The sequence below is a fragment of the Ambystoma mexicanum genome, chromosome 3q (assembly GCF_040938575.1).
Source record: "Ambystoma mexicanum isolate Mex_15411 chromosome 3q, UKY_AmexF1_1, whole genome shotgun sequence".
Taxonomy (NCBI): domain Eukaryota; kingdom Metazoa; phylum Chordata; class Amphibia; order Caudata; family Ambystomatidae; genus Ambystoma; species Ambystoma mexicanum.
Window position 1 is genome coordinate 1,236,361,402 of NC_090926.1, and position 18,866 is coordinate 1,236,380,267.

General features: G+C 45.6%; 1 protein-coding gene across 1 annotated transcript in view; it reads right to left on the bottom strand.

Annotated features, from left to right (window-relative positions):
• The window catches only part of LOC138447813 (E3 ubiquitin-protein ligase TRIM39-like), a 189,524-nt gene that overhangs the window by 113,370 nt on the left and 57,288 nt on the right, over positions 1-18,866 (bottom strand). The window contains exon 2 of the mRNA XM_069604179.1: positions 13,337-13,432. Coding sequence (XP_069460280.1) covers positions 13,337-13,432 — 96 coding nt within the window. The remainder of the gene's footprint in view (positions 1-13,336; positions 13,433-18,866) is intronic.

The window sequence follows — 18,866 nt, forward strand, 5'->3', positions numbered from 1 at the left end:
TTTTAAGGTGCAACTGGGGGAGCACACGTCAGTTGCTGAACAGGAAAAAGGTCAGGGAAGAGAAGCAGGATCTGGGATGGGGGGCTATTTGTGCTGACTGAGATTGTGTCACTTGGGCGGGATGGCATAATATAACAACAGGTTACAATGTATATTTATAAGGGCAAGAAATTAGGAATGTGATCAGGGATGTCTCTTCAAGTCTCACGGGCAAGACTGGTGGGATAGGTCCGGCCAGACCAAGATCCGCTATGCGGGAAAGGGATGTAACCGTTATTTGGGATACCCTGATGTGGTTGGTCAGTTGGAACTGAGTCTGAGGAGATTGTGCAACGTCACTGCCTTAGGGCCAGGAAGTTGGAGGGTTTTCTTGAACAGTCTGTGGTGGAGTCTATCTGAGGGGTCTACTGGGCATGTACGCTGTGGTTCTCTTCACCGGGTATGCTAGGCCCAGTCCCCACCTGACCCTATGGCCATGCAGAGAACCTTGAATGTCTTCTGTTATACAACTGGGAGCCAGTGTCATGTGTTGCAGATAGGGGAGATTACTTCATGCATGAGGCAGTCCAAGGCCATCAGAGCTTGCTCTGCTTCTTTTAATGCATTGTTTATTGTCAAATGGTTTACATGAAAACTTACACAATATAAACAAGCCTAAAATAATTACAAAATGACATTTCTTAACATGCTTATACATAGACACAAAAAAGAAAACCAAAAAAAGAGAAAAAGAGATAGAGAAACAAAAACAAAATGAAACCACTAACCAACTAACATCCTAAATACATTCGATTGCATTAAAGAAACCCACAAGAGCAAGCATTAGAGATATGTTCTCTCCACACATCAGTCTCGACCAAAGCAACTCCTTAGAAGAATCTGAGATGATGTTCCCCCATTCCTTGGTGAAACAGGACGATCTAATCACCATAAGAGACTGGCAGTCCATAATCCGATGCTTTGGACTGAAAACACATCCACAAACGCTCAATACGCTAGGGAACAAAGGCAAGAGATTCCTGCAAGAATAATAAGTTTTAATCACTCAAAATAGGTATGCTAGCAAAGATCTCTGCTGTCCAAGAACGTTCTGCTGAAAAATGGTACAAGCAGAATGGTATAAGGAAACAATTCGTCATCAGTGAGGTAAAACATATACAGTAAAAACCTGCGTGGCTGGTTGGTGACACCTTATAAGTGGTCAGCCCGCTTCATAGGAGATGCCAGGCCATTGGCCCCTGCCCTGTCCCTCCGTCTTACATCACGTGGCCTCTGCTGGGCTCATCATCTCCAGGAAACAAAGGTTGAGTTGGCAATTAGTTACTATGTAAGACAATGCTACCCTATCATCATGGTGTGCACCTGGGAGGCTTGGGGATTAGCACAGGGGGAGGCTTAAAATCAGGCGGTCCCACACATTATTCACTTATGCTGTATTGCACTATCCGCACCCAAGGCTAACACGTATGGGCAACAGTTGTAGGACAGAGGAGAGTTTCTATGGGAGCTAACCGCGTGGGTTTCTCTATCATCAGCGCTTCGGCCTATTCAGGTTTCTTCGTTAGGTCTTCATTTTACCGCACAGCCATGCACGGACGAATGTTTCTACCATAGCTACAAAAATTGTGCCTACATGTTGCATAATATTGTGTCCGTGCAGGGTTCTTTTATGTCCCCCACTTTGCCCCTGGCACATCACAAGTGTATTTATGGGATTTGCCTTACTCTAAAGCACCTAGTGGGGTGGGAGAGGTTAATTCCCTTCCCAACAAGAGTTTCTCTTGTGTCACTAGATTTTAAGAAACGGCAGGCCAAAGATAGATCGCCTTGGGGTCATAGCTTCCCCCAATATTGAGCCCTTTCTTTGGTGTGTATCTGATTCAATCTGAAACGCATATACAAAAGGACCTTAGAGTTAAGGAGCCTTATGTGTGTTACATCAGTACAAGGTGTTAGATTTTTCTAGCAGCTGGCACCACGTTGGTCAATAAAGTAGTATACAATGTTGTGCACAGATAGCTCTAGAAAAATCTAGAACTGGGCATTGTCTAATGTAAAATGCCCACTTTTTCCAGTTGCTACTAAAACACTGGGACTGATTTTAAAATGTTGTATTTGTAAAAATGGGAATACGTAATTTCTTTTCTACTATCCGCTACAAGCGGTGCTATACCCCACGCTAGGGATGGCCCGCTAAAAGTGCTGCTATGAGTATATGATGTACTGAGCACACATATATAATATGTTTAGCAGAATTACTGTTTGTACAGGCAGACAGCTGGGTCGACCTTCTCTGGGTAGAAGAACATGCTTACAATAACAGTGTCCACATCCCACGGGCTTCTCACCTTTCTTTACATGGGAGGGATCCACGTACCACAGCCCTAGATCCACCTGCACCATTGGAAATGCCCACTATGACATCATTGTACACCAGTATCCGAGAGACCCTACAGAAGGCTACCAAACCTTTACAGGTCATCAAGGCAGCTCACAAGCGCTTTGCTGATAAGAGAAGAATTGAAGCCCCCGCATATGAAGTAGGGGATAAAGTCTGGTTATCAACAACATACATCCAACTGAAGGGATGAAGAGGTTCCACCCAAACTACATTGGCCCCTATCCTGTTATTTAAATTATTAATCCTGTGGCGATTAAGTTAGGGCTGCCCACGTCTCTGAAAATACCCCCCGTTTTCCATGTTTCTTTAGTAAAACTCATGCAACCAGGAACACGAAACTCCATACACGAACCCCCTCCAGTAGAAACAGTAGGTGTGGAAAAAGAATACGAGGTTCGAGACATCCTAGACTCCAAAATCATTAGGAAAAGATGACATTATCTGGTCAATTGAAAGGGGTACAGCGTGCTGGATAGGACTTGGGAACCAGCTGAAAACATCCAGGTACCTCGCCTATTAGCCCGCTATCACCGCAATCACCCATCCAGGCCAGGACCAGGAATGAATCTCCTTGAGGGGCTTTGGAGGGAAGTTCTGTCATGAACCCAGTGAGAACAACAGGCACACCCTCATATGGTAGCGTGGGGAGGGACTGGACATGCAGGATGGCTGGCTGGCACAGGCGCTTAGGAGAAATTGACCACAACCAACACGGCCGCCAAGTAAGGACCTGCTGTGGAACTCAAGATGGTCACCAGCTGGCCGAGTGCTTGGGATCCGTGGTGGTCTAGTGTTACAGGGTGCAGCCCGACGCTATAAAACCACGCCCCAGGCCACACCCAGTGCTTAGCGTTTCTTCTGCAACCAGCGAGAGCAGTGTAATGCTACCGCTCCTGTTTCCACGTGCACGGAGACTTTAATCTTACCGATGCACACTCAAACTCATCTGTGCTCTGAATCCATTCCTGCATCCATACTTACTTGAAGACTATGTCAACCGAGCTCCGTAGCAGCCTCTGTACCTGATACTTACTTGGAATCTTCACTGATCAGGTCCCACGGCAACTCCGGCTCCTGAAACAGAGGAACTGCAGTACGAGTCGGAGGTTTAAGACAATGCCCACCTGAATTCCCCATTGAGAATGCGCTTACCTGTGCAAGCCGTTAGACAGCTGGAAACCTACTCAACTGCCGATTCCATCATTCTTCGTGCGGCGGCCTGATCTGGAACAGCATTTTGCATATTCCACACCTGTAGTAGGACAGGAGAAAGAGACTTGTTAATGCGCTCTGTGCCACCAGACAAGAACGAACAATACAAAACAAGCCCCGTTTTGCGCCGCAGGTTGCCAGAACCTTAGAAGGACACAAAGCAGCGCTGAACTAATACTTACATCAGCACCCTCAGCATCTCGTGTGGCGCAGCCGGCCTGGGCCACTACTTCCAGTGAAGCAACTGGAGTCGGATGCTTACCTGACACTTCAGCCTTCATCTTTCTTTAAACACAGTGAGCAAACCGACTGCACGCCAGCCAGAATATCTAGGGGATACATAAGGGGGAAACAGGGGGAAATCCAGGAAGCACATACTGGATCTATGCACTTGCTTGACCTTAGGTCTCCATCCAGACCCCCTCGCACCTCTTACCAGAGACTCAGTATCCTACCAGGCCACTCCCAATAACACTGGTCACTGGGCTAGAGCTCTTCAGTGAGACAGATGGGAAGGAGTGGTTTGGGTAGCCATCATCACTAGTTCATCCAATGGGGGCAACGTTTTGACACAGTCCGGACCAGACACTCCTGCAGGGCACCAAAGGTAAGCGTTACAACGAGTTTGACACCCACGGGGGCACATCCTTTTGTCTTAGTTTTCGACTGATTAATGCAAAGGTCATTTGCAGCACATAATTTCGCAAAGGTGTCAAGCTGATGTTGTAGCCCCACCAGTGTTTTGGTCAAAACAACAGCATCGTCTGCAAAAAGAAGTAGGCTCCATTTGTAGGAACCCATTTGGAGCATCCTTGGCCACATTGTGCAAATCTGAGGCAAAATCATTGATAAATAACAAAAATAAAAGAGCAGCCAAGAAACACCCCTGCCTTACAGCAATATCATTGGGGACTCGCTCTGTCTTTTCCCCATTGGGGCCCCAACGTATACGAGCACTATTACCAGAGTACAATGACTTAATGGCACGTCCTAGCCGCAATGGAATTTGCAACCACTCTAGGGACGACCACAAACAATCTCTAGGAACAGTGTCAAAAGCCATTTGCAGGTCAACAAACACTAAATACATTCTAAGCCGTTTTAAGGATACATGTTTGCGTAATAGGAGATCCAACTGCATAGCTTGGTCAAGTGTAGAAACCCCAAGACGAAAGCCCACCTGCACATGCGAGAGGATGAGCAAATTATCCGCCCACTCCCCTAATCGATGCAGGAAAACCATGGTGCACAGACGAAGCAGGCACCACCACTGGGGCAGGGATGCCCCACAATTCCTCTTCCTCAATTAAATCGGATAGGATTTGGCTAGGGGCCTCCAGCTGGCAATTCAAATCACTAGCCAGCAAACAGCATAGGTCACCATGCCCTGCAACCGGAGCACTTATACTTGCTGGTTTTGCCTTAGGTACACATTTAGGATTGCTAGATTACAATCTCCCCCACTCCTCACAATCACACCAAGCATATCCAGTGAATTCATTTCCATTTGACTACATAAACCTTAAGGCTTTCATTAACCCAAATTAGGAGTCCACCCTTTGGACGGCACCCTTTAGATGGAACTGCTGTATGGTAATTTAACTTATGAGTCGAGACAGTAAGCCATGTTTCCTGCAGACAAATAATTTTAAACTTTTCTATTAATGCATGCCAATCAAGATGTATAATCTTACTGGCCAAACCATTCTCATTCCAGGACAATAACAAACATGTGGGATGGGACTTAGGCCTAACGCTCTCAGGACCACTCCTCCTCCCAAAACAGAGGGGCGAAGCTAGGGCCGTACTCGGCCGCATACCAGTGCACAAGAACAAGCCCCTACACCTAACCCCATGCTCCATTAAAGTATCACTTTGGACCCTCTCAGGTACATAACGGGGAGATCACAAACTATAAACACTATCTTGGCACCACTTGAAATAAAACGAGAAGCGTTCAGCAGAAGGGCTTTTAACACTGAGGTTAGAGATGCATTGGGGCAGTCCAATATTACGTTCTTGACTCCATAATGATGATCGCAACCATCGCGACTTGCCTCATTACCGACTACTATTGGCCAGGGCAGGCCTAAAATAGGGCTATGCCTGGAATCATGGAGATGACAGATCTTAAACATTGTATCACAACATGCCATAATACCTTTACTCGTCAAAGCCTCCATACAATTCAGAAAGCAAGTTCTGACATGGGGGTTAATAAAAGCAAATCTGACATTTCACCCCCCGCAGAACATACAGTCCAAAAGAATCCTGCAGGTTGAAAAGATCAAACACGTAATGTCATCAACCCACAAAACCTCAGATAGCGCCTTGACCGAAGCACGCTGATACGCACTCGTGTTCTCATGTGTTCTACATTTGAAGGTGAATATTAGGTTCATAGAGCGCCAACCCTGTAGTGGATCAGGCACTGACTGATTTAATGCCCCTAACCCCAGCTTTGGGGGTGGCACGGGCAAAGACAGGTTCCCTCTGAGATCAGGTCTCATCGTAAGGCCCACTACAGACTGTGTGCCCCCGCTTTCTATCGATGCACACCTCTGATCTTGCCCACTGCACTTGCACATCCGAACCTCACTCATATCAGAAATGAGAGATAAAGGGCCTCATTATGACTTAGGCGGAAAATCGGAGGTAAATCGTCCAAACAATAGTACTGAGAAATTACTGTTACTGCCACTTGCTCAGGTCAATTTTACCACGTACTGCCTAACTCATAATGAGGCTGAAGGATTTGTATTTGTATTTATTTGTATTTATCTATTTGTAGCGCGCAGCCTTGTCCTGAGGCTTATTGGCCCGTAGTTACAAGAAGATGGTTACAGGCAGGCATAACCTGTTCCCCATAACAAGTACTAGAAGCTAGAGTAAAGGTTGCAGATGAGAGAGAGAGAGTAAAAGAGAACATAAAAGAGTTAGACAAGGGAAAGAAGTGCTGGTGTACTACGGAGAGCGCCTATAATGGGAGTGAAGTAGGCTCATCAAGCTTGTGAAGCCAGAATTATGTTTTGGTTTTGGAGGAGTGGAACGTGGGTTCTGATCTGAGTGTGACGGGGGTGGTGTTCCAGAGTTTAGCTGCAAGGACTGGGAAGCTAGATCCCCCAGCAGACTTTAGCTTAAACCTGGGTATAGATAGTGTGTTGATATAGGCTGATCTCAGTGGACCGAGCGCAACATGCTGAGAGAACCGGCTGGTCAGATAAGCTGGTGCCAGGTTGTTCTGGGCCTTGTAAGTTAATGCTAAGGTTTTGAGCGATATTCGCTGTGCAACAGGGAGCCAGTGAAGGTTGCGTCTGATGTCAGAAATGTGAGATCTTCTAGGGATGTTGAGGGCTGCCCTGATGGCATTGTTTTCTATAACTTATAGCTTGTGAATGTTTTCTTTGGCTAGTCCCTAGGTAGAGTGCGTTACAATAGTCTATTTTTGACATGATTAGTGTTCTAGCTAAGATGACGCAGTTTTCAGTGTTCAGGAAGGGTCTGCAGGCTGTGATAAGTTTATAGGCCGAGGCAGACGCTACAGCATTGGTTTGTCTGGTTAGCGATAGAGTTGTGTCGAGGTAAATGCCTAGAGTTTTAGCTACGTTGGACACTTTGATGATGTTGCTATCTATGGTGAATGATTTGTAAACTGGGTCAAGTCTGGCCAGTTTGGAGTGCGTTCCAAGGATGAGTAGCTCCGTTTTCTCATCATTGAGGCAAAGCCGTGATGAGTCATCAAAGCCTGGATGATTAGGTGGACATCATTAAGTGCCTTTGTGTCAAGAGCAAAGTCACCTGAGATAGGGATGAGTATGTGGGTGTCATCAGCATAGTTGGTGTATGAGACACCCAGATAGTCAAGTATGTCAAAGAGAGGCTTGGTAAACACATTGTATAGCGTGGGAGAGACGCAAGATCCTTGGGGGACTCCACAGGGGACAGGTGCAGGTTCTGCTGAGGCTAGAGGAGAAAAACCCTCATGGTTCTTTTCGCTAAAAGGGAACTGATCCAAGATGATGCTGAGTCAGAGAAATGCGCAGCAATTTTGAGATGGTGGCAGAGAATTTTATGATCGACCAAGTCGAATGATGCTGACAGGTCGAGCAAGAGGAGGAGTGCCAACTTGCCCTTATCTTTTAAGTTGTCAATTTGCGTTTTTAGGTAAATCAGGGCAGTTCCTGTGCCATGTCTAGGACGGAGCCAGATTGACGAAGACCAAGTAATTGGTTTGATTCAAGATAGTCCTGTATTTGCAAGTATGCAGCGCAGTCCAAAATTTTTAGTAGGTATGGTACCGTAGTGATAGGCCTATAATTGGCGGGGTTGCTTGGGTCAAGGGAAGGTTATTTGATGAACACTTCTTGACACAGTCATTACAATGCCTGCTCATTTCACTGTGTTCCCATACTGCATTTTGCAACTCTTGTAAGCGCTGTACAATAATGACCATAAATGGGAAAAAGGGGGGGGGGGGAAAACACAGAACTGGGACTCTCCTGCAGCAGGCTCATATCAGGGCCAACCTCCCCTCCCCATCTTCCTAGTTGGCTCCGGTGGAAGGCTAGCGCGATGCGGGCGCATAATTCGAGGAAGACTGATCGAGTCCAATAATAGGATCTACAAACTGACCTCCAGGATTACCTGCACCAGAATTGTAAGAGCAGTCGCGCAATATGCCCCAACATCCTCTTGAGGCCCATCACATTTGATAATTAATTTGTTAATTGCACAGATTGTCTGAAAATTCTGGACATCTTCCACACCAGTACGGTCTACAAAATGGTAAGCAGTAGCTACATACACCAGTGCCGTTCACAGGTGACATAAGCTATTACCTCAGAGACCACCCCCCCATGGTCCACCAAGGATCTATCCAAATCTATTTGACAGTCCATTACAGACAAACCTGACGCCTGATGTTGGCAATTTTCAAAATAAAGTCGATCAATTGAGCGTTCCAGGGCCTCCAAAATTGATAGATCCGAGGATTCATGGGCCCCACAAGCTGTCTTGGATGACCTAATAGATGGCTCGTTGGTCACGTCTATATTCTAAGATGGAGCAGGTGCAGCTACCTCTACGGCTGGACTAACAAGACATACATCCGGAGCAAAAGAACTGTCCTGTTTCACCATTAGAGCCAATGAGCCAACCCGAGCATCCTGGGCCCCCTGGACCATTGTGATTTCCACTTGAGACAGGCTCGTCACTGGACCAGCAACGGAAGATACCACCTTGGGACTTTGTACTCCTTCACATTCATTGGCCCCACAAGGATGGTCCTCCATCAAAGATAAGGGTAGAAAGGGATCGTCAACTGGCTCCAAGGGCGAGCTCTGCACTACCAAAGCCACCTTCTGACTTCTTAACGCCCATCTAATGGTGGACTAAGAAAGGAGGAGGTTTATTCTGCTTGGCCTTTCCAGGGCCTTTTTGTTGGGACGATATTTTGGAAAGAGCACCATCCCAGACTATGCAGTTACCACAAAAACAGCCAAGGCCTGATCCAGAGGCCAGCAACCAGAGATGAAAGCTAGGAAAACTCTAGCAAAAATCCAACCGCTTAGGTTTGAAAACTTTCAGTCTATGTAATACACAGGCACCACTGGTACCACTAAAGACTGATCTACTCCGGTCCTATTCCAGTCCAGGATCAGGGCTCAGAATCAGTCTAATTCCACCACCTTGGCAAGATAATTACAGAGGTGGAAAGGTGGCAGTTGTGGAGAATCTAGGTCAAACACACGCTATCAGGGTACAGATGCTTCCCAACAAAGGCCTACGTGCTGCATATGGGGGCTCTTCTTATCCCTTATTGCCCCTTAACTAAATACATAATTTGCAACAATAGCAGAGCCCGGAGCAACCCCTTCAGTTGCAACCATCTCTCTGGGCCACTTTCTCTTTCTCTCTGCCGTAGTGCTCCGAGACTCTGAGGTGCCAAGGGTATCAGGACCCCCACCTCACCTGGCGTCCACCACAAGACCTCGACTTGATCTCAGCTGGAAGAGCCTCAATAACCTCAAGCCACTCATTTCATTAGTGTCGATCTAGAGGCTCCTCCATGTTAATTGCTACAGTGATGTCCCCATGCATTGATTACACTAATAGAATATTATTCAAAACAACATTGACAATACAATTCAGAGAGATACATTTAGCTCTTTGCCTAAGTTTAAACCCCAAATAGGCACTTTCAGCTCAATAATTGTACAAACCTCCTTCTTACACACCATAAGTGCCCTGTTGCCACCTCTCCGCTTTGGCCAAATTTGGTATGTTGCAAAAAAATATATATTATAGAAATATCACCTTCCAAATGTTCATTCCTCCAGTGTATTGCTAGGGGTTAACTTTCATCTTCATTATTCTCCGACATTCAGCTTCCTTATAGTACTTGAGATGTAACACAAACAATTCCATAGACAACATACAGTTATGTTATGTTGATTTATACCGCGCACCGATACCACCCAAGGGTAGTCTCCAGGCACACATATTGAACTGTGTAATATCCCTTTTATGACCATTCGGACCAATATGCTTTAACTGGCCTTAAGACGCATGATGTGTGAGGCCTGGGACAAAACAGAAAAGTTAAAGCAAGAAGAAGCCATCAGGAGTGGGTCCATTGCTACTTCTACAACCATTTCTTATTGATATTCTTATGAGGATCTTATCAGAATCTTATAAGATCTTGCATTAATCCTACTGCAAATCTATAAGATTCTATAAGAATTCAATAGGTATTTCGGTGTCATGTAAGTTCTTCTAAAGTGCATATTATGTTTCCAAAATCCCACTAGTTTATCCTAAGTTCTTATAAGCTACTTATACAAATCCTATAAGGCATTTTGTATGAGGCCACACTTTCCAGGGGCGGGAGAAAACTCAGTTTAAGTAACAAAGACGAAGGAGGCTTAGAAAATCCATTCAGGCCTACGGAAGAACTCAACCACAGTGACCCCAAACCTATTCACACCGCCATGGAGGATCTATTGAGGACCCTGGTCAAAGGTCAGCTGGCAATAAGCTGACAGCTCCAGCAGACACTAACAGCCCTAAAGGTAGCACTCAAAGAGCAATGTACTTGAGAGAGCCACGGGAAGGTGAAACGAGACTTAGTGAGGTGAAACAAGTAGTCAGGATGAGAGATGAAAGTTCTATGTAGATTGGACTGCTAACTTCCGGACTCCAGGAAGAATATCCCATGGAGATAACGCTAGTGCCAGAAGAAGACACCACAAGCCTGGAATAACTCCACAATCTGTTCTGAGAAGAACAGGAATCCCAATAATCTCCATTCTGAGCCATATACTCAACAGGAGGGACGGACCAAAAATGTCATCTTCCTGCGGACAATCCAAGGGAAGACCACCACTTATTGGACTTGTGTCAACCTTGTATCTCAGGAGAAGCGAAGTCCTGGCCCTCTATCTCAGATAATCTGCGTGCATGGAGATATACACATATACCAGGCTCAAGTGAAGATCACTATCTTGTGAAAACCCTTACGGTACCCAAGATCGTAATGCCTGGATTGCCAGAGGAAGATCTTCTGGACACAAACTTTCAGGCATTTGAGCAGTTTCTAAAGGCCCACGAGACACAGCAGGAGAAAAGTTGACAAGATCCATAACCCCAGGTAGTAAGCAACGTGGACCGGGAAGGTACTTAGAAGAATTGGAGAAGGAAGGTGACAAGGTCTATAATAGGCAGGTGGGCGCTGGTCAATGGAAGAAGACTTCCACCATCTTGATTCTCATTGTCCCCCTCTCTTTCCTGTCCCCTCCGCTTCCTCTGGAGCAAGGCACCTTGGGTGTGACATCAGAAAGGCAAAGTCTACTCAGTTCAAGAGCAGGGTTTGAACCACTAAAGCAGACCAGCTTTAGTCCAAACACATGGGGACTTTGGCCTTTAAAAGAGGCGGTCTCCCACACTTTCGATCGATTCACTCAGATCCTTCAAGGCCGCAGATTCGTTCTGAAATTCTCACTGCACTTCCTTTGGGAGAGTTGTACTCTCCAAAGCCCTCAGCTTGTGGTGAAGAAGGAATCATCCAAGATAGAAGGAAGATATTTTACCTACCAGCTCTCAGGGCACATCAGAAGTAACCTTTGCTGTGGATCAGAACCTACCACTCTGCAAAGGAATCTTCTGAGCTGGGAGATCAGACCATGAACAGAACCATCCTATCCTGGAGTCCCCCTGAGTGGGCTTCAGAGCAACCAGAGGACCAGACCAGATGAAGCTTCTTGTTCTACCGCACCAAACGGGTCGCTCTATGTTTACTGCACCTGGAGCAGGAGGGAGGGCACTGAAGCTGGTTACTGTGCTACTCCACCACTTCGAACTTACTTGCACCTTGAAACAGCTCGACATTACATCTAGTCCCAGCTAAATCTCATCACCTGCTAGGCCCGAAGCGACTGCCAAATGCCAGGAACCAAATTGAATCACTGGATAGTCACACGCCGACTCTAACCACAGGTTTCAACCACAGCTCTACCCGGCTAGCTCTTGAACTGCTGCCTCAACGATCACACATTGATGCATCCTTCGATGACCGTCGCCCGCCCACTCAGCCTGTGAAGCGTTCCTGTGACTGCCCTGACTTGCATCCTTGTGAGCCTCCCTCTACCGCACCCAGCGACCACATTCGCCACTAGTCGATGCCTGCTTGCTGCATGGGCCCACACGATCCAACGTGCCCGAAATGAGCTTAACCTGCTCGCATCCTCTCTCGATAATGGGTCTGATGTAACGGCCCACTAAGAACTGAATCCAGGTACTGTTGACTCTGAACTGTCCCGTCGGTACACTTCCTCCTAGAGACTGGTTAGGTCATGATCACTCCTGATTTCAAACAATGTAGGCTTTTTCTGGCTAGTGAACTACCTACCAACCCTAGTACTAGAGTTCTACTTTCTCCAATCTATCGCATCTTCTCTGTTCTTCCTTCAGGGTAGGTTTTTGTACAGTATTTTCTATTCGTTCTACGTGCATTTGGTGTGTTTGATTAAAGTATTCATATTTTTTATAGAACTTTATTGGAAATTCCTTTTTTTAGACTGTAATACTTCGCTCTTTGGGGCGCTACTGAACCAAATTCATCACCCCTCTTAAGAGTGTAGCCTTCCCTCCGCCCACGTTACCACAAAAGCCGAATGAGGTATATCTCTTAACTGTCCCTGTTTTACCTTTATGATTGAGTTGTGTTTTGGTTTGTAGAAGTGTGAGGGCTGTGTGGGACATTTTACCCCTACTCATTCATCGTGTACTCTTGCGGAGCAGAATCCAATTTGTCACAGTCCCCCTAGTCGGGTGGTATCCAGATTGACAGTCTTGGATCCCGTTTTTCTCCTTGACGTACTTCTAGACATGGAGGGGGGGGCTCTTTCTAGGCTTTATCCTTTGTGAGGAAGGACAGGGCACACCGCAGGACCTATCCTTCGAGGAAGAGGACAAGGCAGAGGAAAAGTAGCCCCTGTTAATGTGTTCCTGAAAACAAAAACATCTTTCTGTCGCTGATAGCCTCTTGATATACGTCTGCGTGTAGTTGTAAGCTGCCCTATCCTCTTGCGATGGTGTGCTATTCTATGAGCATTCCTCACACAGATATAAACCCACGAAGACTCACCCTATACATACAGATGCCTACAGGCCACCCGGGTGTGCGAGCACACATGCCCACACTAACACACACTTGTTTTCACTCACCCTCATTGTTTTGGAGGCCTCTTCTTCTTTCAGTTTTAAAACCAATAGCCCATCCTTCTCTTTTCTTAAAGGTGTCAGCCAGTCCTGGAGTCTACCCTAAAAGGTACAGAGGCCATGGGTTAGAAACAAACATAAGAATGGCTAGGCTGCCACAGAGGAATAAGGAGCAGGTCTTCTCGATTTCATGCACATGCGGGCACATGGACACACAGCTTCACGCTTAATTCAAACACTTGTAGAAATGTAAAAGGGCATTTTATAATCCCACACACTGAAAGGAAGTGAGGAAATTGTGTTAAGAAGGAAATGGCCAAGAGTGCAAAATATCCCACTGCAGCTAACAAGAGGCCAAGCATTAAAAACAATCACTGACAAAGCTAATAGGTTTGCCAGATGTACAGGCATTTTTCAGGCATTATTGCCGGCTCCAGTACTCACACCTTTTCACAACTTTTGACATCTTAGAGTCCGGCAGTTCCATATTTTGTAAAGAATTGAAAACGTAACATTATTGCTTGAAAATAAAACCTCACACGTGTAAAATATTTTCCAGTTTTTAACTTTTCTTAGCACATTAGCTATAATGTTGATGTATTATCTGTGCATTTATTGGTTTTCTCAATAAAATGGAGTCATAGGCTATAATCCTTCAAGCATCGTCTTGCAGTTTCTATTGTTTCCCACCTGAGGGCAATCTAGTATAGCCTGGGGTGCAGAAGAACCCTTTTGACAACACTCTTATTTGGTGCCCTCCAGAACTCATTCTACACACAGCAAACCCTTGGCTCTGACACCTTTGTCAGGGGGCTCGGCTCTGCTAGCACCCCTTCCAGCCATCAGCATGATTGTGTGGTTAGTGGCCCCTATAACTCCCAGGAATTCTTAAGCACACCTCAAGGCCATCACGCAACCACAACATGACTTTTCATAATACCACCGCTGCACTAGTAACGGCCTCCATGAAAGTTCTGCTGGCCAATAAGGTAAGCTCCCGCCCCTTGATTCAACCCATTCTCTTCTGGTCAAAATACTGAAAACTATACACTCCTGCCAACTATGGTCACCAGATGTCCTGGTTTTACCGGAATGGGGCCCTCTCCCCAGTTTTGTGGGTGGCTACTGGCAGAATCCCAGCTGTGACAGCGGGCATTGAATTTTTACTTCTCCATGGGGTAGGCTGGCACCACCAGCCTTTCAATTATCAGACATATGCATAACCTCCCAGTGCCACAGATACCGCTTGGGAAACAGTTTTATAGCAAAGCCTGGAACAGCAATCAGGGCAGAAGCCAAAGCTCACAGTTTGTATGCAGAGGAATGGCTGGTGTCCCCACGACACTCCATTCTCCCACTCCCACTCTACTGAACTGCAGTCACAGTATTTAATGCTGTTTTTATGGTACGACGTCCTTTCATTGCGGGATGTTTTTACGCACGTTTTTTTTACAGCAGATTTTTTAACGAAAAGACGAATCAGAATTTTTATGGGGGGTTAGAAAAATATATATATGGGGTGTGGGTGTTCGGAATAGATAACAAAATAAAGGGGATGCGGAATTGGGGGGAAACCCCCCAAAATAAAAAGAAATAAAATGTGATGCTGCCACTCACACATGTTGTGAGCCAAGTCTGTGCATTTCTGTTTCCTTCTCTGTCCCTTACCTGCGCTCCTTCACCGTGTTATCTTTTCACCCCACAGGCCAGCGTCTAGGTGCCAGTCATGCGGACTCACAATATGCCTCTTTGTAAACAAGGCTAAGCGCATTAAGACTTCTGTGTTAGTTACGTGTGCAGTTTAAAAAACTAATAACACAACATAACATAATCATTCACATTTTATTTATTATATATTGGAATTGTTGTGACTTCAACCATCTTAATTGTGAAAATGCACTACTATAAAAATGTTTAGCCACGTGTTTTAAATGGCATTATAGCCAATACCAGTTTCGTGAGGACCCTCTGCTTTTTCGAGGCCGGTTGGTTATGGGCTCAAGTATCTCCTACAACTGTAGAAAATATAGTTGTATGCAAATGACGTTACAAAAGGAAGTAGATTGGAATGTAATTGAAAGTAAATCGAAATGGAAATGAGAAAGGTTTAGGGATGTAAGAGAACAGGGCTCTATATTTAGCAAGCATTCCTGGTGTAGCTTAGAGAGGCTCCATTTTGAATCATATGATGGCTGTCAGAATGGAAAATGGAAACGTAGAACACTGAAGTGGCATTGTACTCACAAGCTTCCTTTCTGCGGCCTCAGCATGTTTTTTTCTAACCTTGTGTACTCTGTCAGTAGTGTATCTATGAACTAACACAAATTATCTACACAAATGTATCTACAAACTAACTAACACAAATACAAATATGTAAATATGAGCGCAGTGTTGATATCACTTGAAAGAGGCAGGAGTGAAAATGGAAGACAACGCTTATCTGTCTCCTCATAGAAGTCTAATGTACTAATTGGAAGGTGTGAAATCCTCCCAAGTGAAGTCATAAAATCTTTCTTTCACTGCATTAGAGTCTAGCTGCTGAGACACCTATATAAGTAGATGGACAAGGGACAGGGTTGACCAAGCTTCGGGATTGTTTCGAGATTGTGTACTGTCAGTTGCTGTGTTCAATCTAGAGTGCTGCTATTAAAAATGTATTGAACTAACCTCACTCAACATTAATTTCCACAGTTTGATTTCTTGTACAGAATTTGGTATTGGCTCGACTCGGATTCATTGGCTGAGAGTGCACCCCAGAAGAGCCACGAGTGAGCCCCTCAGCAACGTCCCTGGTCACTGAAGACGGTACAATGCTTTATCCTAATGGGAATCTCACCGAGGAGATGGTGTTGTAATGTTACTTCCTACTTTGCTGTTATCTTGTTTATTAAGTGTCTAGTGCTTCATGTATTTATATTGTACTTAGTTTTCCATTGTTGTTCAGCCTTGGTTAGATTGGAACTCAATGACCTCATATTCTCGGGCTGTTAGAATTATTATGGCTTGAGAGGGAGATTTCTGGTGTCCGTTGAGAGTGGACCTCTTCGGAGGTTGGCCACAGTCTTACCTTTGTGTTGACAGTACATGTTACCTGCAACTCTTTCTTGAAGCCTCACCAGTGTTTTATGTCATGCTGCATCTTTACAATACTGGCAACAAGCCGTCCAGACTGCGGTGGAGAGAGACGGTGGATTGGACCCTGTAGTGCCGAGCAGACGGACCATGGGAGTGGCGGTCTCATCGTACTGTACATCTGTGGTAGAGGTGTCTTTGGAGGAGTGTGCTGGCATTGCTCCGAATGAAAGTGCTGGTGACCGTGGAGAAGCGGATCGCTGGAAGGGGGGCTATGTTGATGTAGCAGATCTTTGAGAGGGGCATTTTTGGAGGGGGCCAGGCAGCACGATTCCAGCGCGAGCATATGGGAAACTGAGGTAGGGCACGCAAGCCCATCATGAGCTTTTAGCAGCAGCACTGAGGTGCACGAGCTCTGCACGAGCATTCGGCAGCATTAAAGAAAAGAACCTCACTGCGTAGTTCTACACACGGACATCTTGTCCTACTATTGGTTGCCGGGGCAACCGCTCAACAACATTTTACTGCCTTGCAGGACGTATGCAGGACACTGTGGAATAAAGTGATACCCTCCTCCTTGTCTAAGTAGATAATCTTAAAGATTTTTTGTGTGAGTTTGCTTGCCAATAGACAACAGAGTTTGGAGGCAGCTTGAAGACAAAGGAGGAGAGTTGTTTATTAAGGGATCTTCTGGAACCTATTAGAGTTAGTGTACTGTGCATTTTATAACAGGTTTGTAACAGGTTTGTACTCACTACTGCATATTGTGCCATTTTTATTTTTTTTTTATTTTTTGTATTTAATCAAAATTAGATTTTTACAAAAGAAGAAGAAAAGTCTTTCTTTGTTATTAGCTGAGGAGAAAAAAAAGAAGTCTACCGTTTCCTGTGTACACTGGCTTGTTCATACCGCTGATTGATTGAGGCTTTCGATTGCTGAGTTTTTTTGTTGTATTTTCTCCAAAGCAATGTCTATTAGTTTAGAAGCCGCTATTAGCCATCTGGTTTTAGCTCCCGTGATCAAGCGAATCCACCAGACATTGTAGTCAATGAAATATGAAGATTTTAATATAGGGCCGAGAAAGGCCTCTCTTTCGTGGTCAATTGAAGGACAAGTCATCAATAAATGTTTGATTGTTTCTGTGGATTGGGGGTCTGCAGGATTTATCTTTCGATGCGGCCCGAATTGCCAGAACCTCTTGAGTCGGTAGAAGATTTAAACGGGCTTTGAGTAGAGTTCTCATGAGGCGCTTAGATGGATATTTCAGACAGTACTCCATTGGTTGCTTTAATTTGTTATAAATTGGTGGCAGGTGAGTCAGTAGCTTGTTCGCAGTTGAGTTGTCGTTGGTTTTTATCCAATCCAACCATTCCATTTTAGATTTTATTCTCATGGGATACTGTCATGATCTCTGCTTCCAAAAGGTCAGGGTTTTCCCAACTCCCTTGGAAGCAGATCCATAACCCAGGTTCCGAGTGCCAACCAGTCCCAATTGGGACCTTTTGGACCCAGTCCTGGCGCCAGTGGCACCAGGCTCATAAATATGCCCAGTCCCAGTGCTGGAAGCGCCGGGCTCATAATGCTTGGGTGGACTTACCTGCAGCAGACCATGCTGCTTACTTGCCTGCCAGTTGAGCCTCTGATCCTCTTCTGTTTGGAACTACTTTTCCTGTTGGGTGGGGCAGGAGCCACTCCCTAGATTCAGAACACTGGAACTCTTCTGGAAAGCAGGAACTCTTTTCTTACCTAGGCGTGGCTGTGGAAGGAGACACCTAAGCACTACAGGAGGCTATTTAAACCACACCCGATGGATGAATCTTGCTTTGCGTTATTCTGCATCCTCTGCAGCAGAACGCTCATCGTGTCTTCTGCATCTGATCCTGGGCCTAAGGAAAAAGGCTTACCATCCTGAATCCAGTCTTCAGCAACACCTATAAAGACAAGAAAGAACAGGTTAGCATTACGGTCTTCAGTGACAGCTCTTCACTTACCTGGTCCATCGGCTGTCACCAACGCCTCGCGCTGCATTCCGGCATCTGAAAGACAAAGGCTTACCTACTCTTCGTGCGCTCCGGAGGTCTTCACACTGCATTCCGGCATCTGAAAGACAAAAGCTTACCAACTCTTCGCACGCTCCGGAGGTCTTCGGCGCTGCATCCCGCATCTGAAAGACAAAACAAGGTGCGTTTAAAGACATTGGGGAACTTTAATACTCACGTGCCATTACTCCTTTCCACATCTAACCCAGTGGGTATTCCGGCACCCTGCAGCCGCTCCGAACTTGTACCTGCAAAATAAAAAGACAGTTAGAGCGCATCGTGAAGCAGGCAACAAGCGCTTACTTACGTGCTTCCAGGCGCTTCTATTCATCACACGGGCTCCATCTTCAACTCACTTCAGCCCGTCATCCGCCATCGCCGGAACCCTGCAAAACAAGAAACATCATTACTAAAGACTTTAAAGA